Source organism: Hylaeus volcanicus, chromosome 7 (assembly GCF_026283585.1).
Source record: "Hylaeus volcanicus isolate JK05 chromosome 7, UHH_iyHylVolc1.0_haploid, whole genome shotgun sequence".
NCBI classification, from domain to species: Eukaryota; Metazoa; Arthropoda; class Insecta; order Hymenoptera; family Colletidae; genus Hylaeus; species Hylaeus volcanicus.
The window spans coordinates 1,049,324-1,057,835 of record NC_071982.1 but is presented as its reverse complement, the minus strand read 5'-3'; the positions used below and the strand labels follow the sequence as shown (position 1 = coordinate 1,057,835).

The 8,512-nt window shown below is 32.8% G+C and overlaps 3 protein-coding genes across 9 annotated transcripts; 2 read left to right on the top strand and 1 right to left on the bottom strand.

Moving 5' to 3' along the window:
• The first annotated feature begins 427 nt into the window (after positions 1 to 427).
• On the top strand, positions 428 to 1,314 carry LOC128879176 (40S ribosomal protein S20). The gene is made up of 3 exons (XM_054128083.1): positions 428 to 564; positions 812 to 917; positions 986 to 1,314. The coding sequence occupies exons 1-3, from the start codon at positions 562 to 564 to the stop codon at positions 1,240 to 1,242; spliced, it is 366 nt and encodes a 121-aa protein (XP_053984058.1). The 5' UTR covers positions 428 to 561; the 3' UTR covers positions 1,243 to 1,314.
• An 87-nt stretch (positions 1,315 to 1,401) lies between these two features.
• Positions 1,402 to 3,286, bottom strand: LOC128879175 (eukaryotic translation initiation factor 2 subunit 1). The gene is made up of 6 exons (XM_054128082.1): positions 3,089 to 3,286; positions 2,726 to 2,968; positions 2,387 to 2,618; positions 2,081 to 2,313; positions 1,870 to 1,985; positions 1,402 to 1,777 (listed from the first exon to the last, which is right to left on the bottom strand). Exons 2-6 carry the CDS (start codon positions 2,961 to 2,963, stop codon positions 1,595 to 1,597), a joined length of 1,002 nt encoding a protein of 333 aa, XP_053984057.1. The 5' UTR covers positions 2,964 to 2,968; positions 3,089 to 3,286; the 3' UTR covers positions 1,402 to 1,594.
• A 1,075-nt stretch (positions 3,287 to 4,361) lies between these two features.
• LOC128879632 (ribonuclease Z, mitochondrial-like) lies at positions 4,362 to 8,368 on the top strand. Of its 7 annotated transcripts, none has more exons than XM_054128957.1 (7): positions 4,362 to 4,446; positions 5,313 to 5,512; positions 5,626 to 6,343; positions 6,567 to 6,895; positions 6,985 to 7,383; positions 7,484 to 7,827; positions 7,903 to 8,368. In XM_054128957.1, the coding sequence occupies exons 2-7, from the start codon at positions 5,342 to 5,344 to the stop codon at positions 8,276 to 8,278; spliced, it is 2,337 nt and encodes a 778-aa protein (XP_053984932.1). In that variant the 5' UTR covers positions 4,362 to 4,446; positions 5,313 to 5,341; the 3' UTR covers positions 8,279 to 8,368. The 7 variants fall into 7 exon arrangements, with proteins under 7 accessions (XP_053984932.1, XP_053984929.1, XP_053984931.1 ...); XM_054128954.1 differs by having other exon boundaries at positions 4,432 to 4,572; XM_054128956.1 differs by lacking the exon at positions 4,362 to 4,446 and adding an exon at positions 4,477 to 4,716.
• The last annotated feature ends 144 nt before the right edge of the window (positions 8,369 to 8,512 follow it).

Here is an 8,512-nt window from a genome sequence, read left to right as displayed (position 1 = left end):
AAATATTTAGCTACATTCCAAATTAAACGAATTTTTAACTTACGCTGATAAAACATATCAATCATAGCCAAAGTATCAATTTGAACTTTATAGACTGATAGTAACTAGAGCTGAGATTGTTTATATCAAATTCTTGTCTATATGAATGTTCACATAATTTAGCGATTCAAATAGTCGTCGAATATTATTTAAATATTTATTAATTCGAATATTTATTCGAATATCCATTTGAATAATATTTAATAAATATTTTATAAAACGTTTCACTTGAAAATTAAACTTTAATACCACGCATATGCACAAATTTTTTGTAAAATACTCTCTATAAATGGTAAATAGACTCGACCAAATTATATAAAAAAACATTTAAATTCATATTCTTTTATTTGTATAAAACTCATTCGAACATACTTGAATTACTGCTAACCGGAAGTCATGTTTCTTCGTACCCATTCGTACCCTTTCTGCTTGGCGCATGCAACGTATGTACGCACTGGTTCAGCGCTGATCAGTTTTATTTGAATAAAAATTGATTACCTCGACCAGGAAGACAGATAAACAATGGTGAGCATGTACTTTAATAACATTAATACATTCGACAAGTTTTTTCAGTAAATTTGTGCTAGAAATTGTACATTTTCTACAATGTATCGTGATTAGATAGGTTAGGTTGGACTGAAACACACGTTCACGATATTCACGCTATACAGGAAACATATTTTTAAATTCGTGTCAATGTCATCCTTTTTTCAAGAAAACGTTTATCAATTCTTATCTTAACATTTACTATAAATGGTAAATATTGTTTCAGGCGAGTACAAAAACTGATAACCCTGAAAAACCAGGACAAGAAGTAACTCCTATTCACAGAATTAGGATTACACTTACATCGCGTAATGTACGGTCTCTTGAAAAAGGTACAGATGCTTGATAGGTACTATTTAATATTGTTAAACAATGTCTACTAATACGTATGTTATCCTAGTTTGCTCGGAATTGATCAATGGAGCAAACAAACAGAAACTCAGAGTTAAGGGGCCAGTTCGCATGCCTACAAAAATATTGAGGATAACCACGCGCAAAACACCTTGCGGCGAAGGGTCAAAAACTTGGGATCGTTTCCAAATGCGTATCCACAAGAGAGTTATTGACTTGTATTCGCCATCAGAAATTGTGAAGCAAATTACAAGCATTTCTATCGAACCTGGTGTAGAAGTGGAAGTCACAATCGCTAACGAATAAAACATTTGTATAAAACTGTACAAAATTTTAATACAAACATGAGAAAGTACTAAAATTTGTATATATTTTATAAAAAGGTGTAAAATTCTTTAATGACATTCCTAAAAAATGGAAAGGAGGTATTCATTAATATGAAAAAAAATGTTCCACTAACAATAATCTGAATGTGATTAATCTGTTTATTTTATCAAGTTAATAGAAAATTATTTATAAATTATAATACATTGAGTTTTGTATATGAATTTGAAACATTCTGTGTAATGTCCAGCAATTCAATAGCATACTTCCGAAAGTATGGTTCTGGCTCAGAAATAATTCAGTTAATGAAAACCGCTTCATGGATTCTCTATATTTACTCTTCTCCTTGAGACTCTGTTCCAGATTTTTTATCTTCATCTTCACCTTCACCACCACTGAAACCATCCATTCCTTCTTCTTCTTCGTCATCGTCACCTGCAACCTCCGCATTTTCAAGTTCGGCTCGTTCCATTTGTCTTGCCAATTCTGCTTCATCTGTTGCAGTAACGACTTTTGGCTGTAAATTGAACATCCATATTGTATGTACAGTTTTTAACTCTTCGATATATTCTTACAGTACCGGTAAACATTTTAAATGAAGTAACTTACAGCCATTTGCACGTTGAATACACCACCGAGTGATGTTATTTTACTTCGTATAACGTCAATAGCATCGCTCAATGCTTTTAAGCCATCTTGCTTTTCCGGTGTAGATGTTGTCATAACTGAATCGTAGGAGAAATAAAAATTTGATCAATTATGCTAACACCGACTCAAACTTCGTATTAAAATAAGTATGCAAATGGAAGAAATGGTGTACCATATAATGGAGGTGCAATTAAATTGATTTTAATTGGAAGTTCATCCGTAGAAAGAGCTAAACCAGTTTTTAAAGCAGCTTTAACGGCATCGATTCCTTCGTATCCGTAACAAGCGACTTCTACATCTGCTCGAATTTTCACTGCTTGAGAAGTTAATTTTCGTTTAATATTATTCAACAGTACTTCCTTTGTATGTTCATCAAGACCACATTCTGCTAAAATAGATGGATCCCTGAAGTAATAATGTTTTAATAACTATTATTATACAAATAACATTACCAATACTTTCAACAATTTGGACTTACGAAACTGATTGTTTAAAGAAATCATACGCAGATGCCTTCTGCTTTTTATATTTTTCTTCAAAGTGCCATGCAGTTTTTTGATATAATTCTTCCAACTGATCGTCGCTATCAAAATGCAACAATTCTGCAACGTGTCTTAGAATTGAGTTAACAGCTTTAGCTTTCGCATACCTCTCTGTACATTTTTCAACATCTTCAGCTGATACACGTCGTTTGCTAAGATCGATATAACCTAGATTAAATTATTTAATTCAATGTTAATAGATACCAAAGAGAATAATACGTTTGTATAAATTCTATATTTCTTTAAAAATGTTCGATACGACAAGTTCCTCTTACCTTTCTCTTTGTCAACTCGAATAACCACAACTGGCTCAGTCTTTCCAACCCTAATAAGTTTGTTAATTGATCTAATACGTCTTCTAGACAATTCAGAAAGAAGAATCATGCCTTCAATGTTATTGTACTCTAATAAATGTACATATGCTCCCATTTCAGCTATACTACGTACATTTACCATTACTACATCCTCCACTTCTGGATACTTTTCCTTATAAAACCGACACGAGAGTACCATTTTTGCTGTTGAAAAATTCCTCGTTACATATTTTTTTATATAGATATTTAAAAAACAAAAGGTTACTGTACAGGTTAGCTTTATGAATTCTTTAAATTATGTGACAGTACTATTTTTACAATTACCTCTATATGTATATCGTGCAAGGAATGACGAACTCTTTATTTACACTACCAAAATATAATTAAGACAGTAAAAATATAATGAATTATGTTAATAATCCATGTGCAATCTTGACTTAGATTTCAGTCAGATTTTAAGAAGGAGACATAATACTCAATGGGTGCTTTCACAGAAATGCTGAGGAGTGCACAAAGTGTAGCGTTGTGCACGACTCGATTGGAATAAAGCATGAAGACTGTAAAAGAAGATCCAACTCCCTATGAAAGTTACTAGAAAACTGTTAGCAAAATCTAGTGGTTTCTAGTAATACGGATCATGATCATTGATTAGTGATCAGTTCTCCACCATTGTCTATTGAATGCACTCAATGCTGCCCGGTTCGGTGTGATAGGCCTCTTACAATATTAAAAAGTATTAAAAATAATCTGTAATGCTGATAAACAATGTAGGCCCGTGGGCCGACCATGCATTCGAGTCGCTCATCTACCTACTCCGTGCTCGTAGGTCGAGAGAGTGGGGACAGAACCTAAGATTCTCGTTTTGACCGCGCGCTACGCACTCGCGTCAGATGCATCGTAATGTAACCACCGCAGCGTGCATGCGTAGTAAACAGTTGACGTGTTTTGTACGCGATTCACATATTATAATAAACAGTTTTATTTAACAGTACAGGCGCAACGGGTAAAAGTGTGGGGATTTTTAGAACAACAAATTTGGTAGCACCATCTAGCATCAGGAATTGACACTATTTGACTATAAACTTGGGCATTGTGCCATCAGAGGCGCCGGAGTTCACGTTTATCTTTTAGTTATATGAAGTATAGCAAAGTCACGCAATGTATAGGTTCTTGCCATGTGCATTAGTATTACATATACAGGGTGTCCCAAAAATGTTGTAACACCTTGAAAGAGGTGGTTCGGAAGGTGATTTGAAACAACTTTTTTCTTAGCGAAAATGTTGTCCGAGGCTTCGTTTAGGAGATATTAACAGAAAACCCCGACCAATCAGAGCGCGAGTGAGCGGCCGCCTAGCGCGTAGCCAACGCTCCACCGGCATACTCGCGCTCTGATTGGTCGGGGTAGAGTAGGCTACGCGCTCTGATTGGTCGGGGTTTTTCGTTAATATCTCCTAAACGAAGCCTCGAACAACATTTTCGCTAAGGAAAAAGTTGTTTAAAATCACATTCTGAACCACCCATTTCAAGGTGTTACAACATTTTTGGGACACCCTGTATATGATGTAATATGTATAGATAATTACACAGTACTTAATTATTATAGCGTTTGCACGTTATGTTAATGCTAAATTCACATGGACGGATTCTCAATGGTCGCCTTACGTCGTCTGGGGGTCGATTCTGTAAGTCTGTAACTTTCACGTGAGATGAAAGTGCGAGAAGTGAGTGAACTCGCGTGAATTACAGAAAACCACTCACTGGTCGTCTGCATCGTTCATCGTAGTTTTGTTATGTTTATATTTTCAGAGGTTCGCACATTGAATAATGTTTTTCAATTATACTAAAAGTAAAGTTCAGTCTATATAGAATTAAATTATTTTACTAGACAAATTGAAAAAAGGAGAATTATTTGTTATTCTTTTATTCCAATGAATACGTCCACATTGTCTAATGTACGCAATTTTTTATACAAAATTACATGTTGTAAGTTTTCCATGTTTTACATCATAATGAATATCTTCAGATAAACAAATCTTCCTCGTTCACGTCAAAATATGCCTACAGTTTGAAAAATACATCATGTTATATTTCGTATCTATCCTATGGTAATTCCACGGTGTCTTATTGTATATGTATTATTTTAAATTCTTCAAAAATGTTTTTGTTTTAGCTAGTTGCTCTATAGTTCGTGTTTCAGTGTATTTAATAAGAATTTCGTTTTGCCCGTGCAGTGATAATGTCAACACAAGACACGTGTGAGGAAATAATTCGAGTAAAATTAGTTTTCCTAAAAAGCGTCGTAGTTCTTTGCTCGTCATTAGGAACCTTAAAATTATTTAACATGAGAATTTTTTAAAATTATTTGTCATCGGTCAACAGGTATTCGTTCGGATTTATAGGTTACGTACAATGAGGTTAAGATACAAAGTAATCAATTCTCTAACAGAATTTAATAGAAATTATTAGAATCAAAATGTATATGTTACAGTTGTAATGTAATTTTTAATTTTCAAGCAATTAAGAGCCTTTCTTTTTTTTTCCTTTGCAGGATAATCTATTGCAACAATTATTTTTGGAATGCAATTAATTATATATCTTCACAAGTTCCTTAAAACTCATTCTCTGAAGAAAGTAAATTTCTGTACCCAAATGCCTAAGGATACATTTCAGATGAACAAGCTAATAGCAATGCGTCAAAAGAGAAAATTGAAAATGCTGCAACTTGCTAATTCTAACGTAAGAATAAAAGTAAGTATTCACTAATTGAAGAAACTAAAACATTTTTATCAAAGATTTACATACACCATAATGCTACTTACCTTGCACCTTGCAATAACTGCAATTAAGAACTTTATTAATAGATTCTAGGAAGCGGAGCACATGGAGCACCAAGGTCGATATTTGTTTCTACCGACCACATGAATTATATATTTAATTGTGGAGAAGGAACACAGCGACTAGCCCATGAGCATCATTGTAAATTAACTAAATTAGGTAATATATTTGTGACGAGAGCTTCTTGGACAAACACTGGAGGGATCATAGGAATGCTTTTAACGATGCAAGAATGTGGTTTGCCTGAAGTAAATATTTTTAGTCCACACGGAGTACAACAATTAGTAGGTGCGGTCAAACCATTCGTTACCTTACAAAACTTACAAATTTTGTATGCTTCCATGAACGAATCAGAACCCTACAAAGATAATGTCATGACTGTCTGGTTTGTTCCTATAACAATGGCATCACCAAATAGCAATGGAAGCTCCTCAAAGTTAGCTACTGAAACTCAATATTCTGTAAATACAAGTGGGAAAAGAGTTATCAATGAGACGGCAGAAGCAGGTGGAAATTATGTAAAAGGGAAGAAATCAAAGGTCAATGTAGATGTAATGTGTTACATTTGTAAAGTTCATCCCAAACGTGGGAAACTATCGGTAGAGAAATGTATAGATGTTGGTCTAGAACCTGGTCCATTGTTCAAATTATTAAAGGATGGAGAAAGTGTTGCAACAAAAAGTGGAAAAGTTATTAATAGTAAGGATGTTTGTACGCCAGATGGTCCCAAATGTACCTTTGCAGGTATATTCAACATTGTTTATTTGAACAGATCTAACAGATCTATTACCAATATAAATGGACTAAAGTTATTTGTTTAGGATATTCGCTTCTCCATACTCTTATTCTTTTATTTACTTTTACTGCAATTTTATTGAATATACTTAAAAGTAATGGCAATTAATGTTTTTGTAGAATTAGTAAACTTTACAGATTTTTGAACTGTGTTTATTGATCTTCCTTTCAGTTATAGAATGTCCTGAAGAAGGGTATTTAGATTCACTTACCAACCACACTAGCTTTTCAAAATATATGCAGCCAACATCAACACAGGAACAAGAAGAAGAAGAAGAGTACTTTTATATGTTTCATTTTACCCCTGAAAAAATTTTGAATCATCCGCAATATGAAAAATGGATGGACAGCTTTCCACCGAATACGCAACATATAATTTTAAATGGCGAGAACAAATGCATGGGTAGCGAAGCTGTTTTTAAAAACCAGTATTTATTGCATATCCTGCATCGTGAAATATTTCCATTGTTAAACGAAGATTGTTTCAAAAAAGACAAAGAAGTAAGTCATTCGTGGGTAAACAATAAAATAAATTAAAATAATTTCTTGAAAATTTTAGGAAAATTTAAATAGTAAATATGTTATTTTAGACCAAGAATCCTAATATTTATCGTGCAAGAACAATGCAAGAATTTCAATTACAACCATTTATAAAACATACTACAGACAATCAAATTTACCCAAAACCAAAAGAGTATATCGAAGAAGTTTTTGAAATCAATGAATTTGGAGATGCTTTGGTGACACTGGAACAAAATATTAATAAAAAAACAGCAGAACTTGCCTTAACAGACAAATCCGAGTACCCACGAATTCTTATGTTAGGTACTGGTTCTAGTGTACCAAATAAAATTAGAAATACAAGTGGTATTCTTCTGAGAATCGATGAGACAAATAGCATCGTATTGGATTGCGGTGAAGGTACACTTGGTCAATTGATTAGGTTTTTTGGAAAATCGAATGTTGGTAGCATTTTACGTACTATTAAGGTACATAATCAATTAGAAATAAACAAATAATATTCTTATTAATTTTTTAAATAATTAATCTCGTTACTTTAATATAAGGGTTCACAATTAATTTTTTCAGGCTGTTTATATATCACATATACACGCGGATCACCACTTAGGTGTCATTGGTTTATTACAAGAAAGAAAAAAATACACAAATGATCGTCTATTTTTACTAGGACCTTGTCTACTTATAACATGGTTGAACATTTACGATACTGAATATGAACGAATTTCATATTTGTTCACATTTGTGGATAATGGTGATTTATACACAAAAAATCATAAATTGCCTCAATCACTTGAGAATGTGCTTTATGGGATATTAAACGTTAAAGATATAAGTACCACTTGCGTTAAACACTGTAAATTTGCATACGGTGTTGCCATTACACTTAAAGATGGCACAAAAATTGTTTACAGGTGAATTAGACGAAAATATCTTAAGAATATGTAAAACTGTAAAAACAATTTATTTACGTTATATTTTTATTTCAGTGGCGATACCATGCCTTCTAGCAACCTTATAGATTTAGGTAATAATTGCGATCTATTAATTCACGAAGCTACAATGGATGATACACTTGTGGAGTTAGCTAGATTGAAATTTCACTCGACAATTTCTGAAGCGATAAATGTTGGACGATCGATGAATGCAAAATTCACCTTACTGACTCATTTTAGCCAACGTTATTCTAAGATTACCATGATTTCGGAGGAAGAAAATGTCGGCCTGTCTTATGATTTCATGTATATTTCATTGTCTCAATTACCACTATTGCCATTTTTTTATCCATGCTTAAAACTCGTCTTTAATGAATATTACAAAGCATTAGAAACCCGTGTTACCGCCAGAAAGATAAAAATTGCATGAAATGTTGTACTATTCAAATAATATTACTTTGTTAATTAATAACAAATTTTAATTTATTTAGATCCAAAAATTATACTTTTTATAATGTGATACTGTTTTTTTATCTTTGTATAATTACATAACCGTCACTTAACGATAAAGGAATGCTAAATAGTGTTAAAAAAGAAGTAAATTGAGTCGTTAATAATAATCCATATCGAATAAGTTTTTGATAGCAGAATTTATTGCTTACAT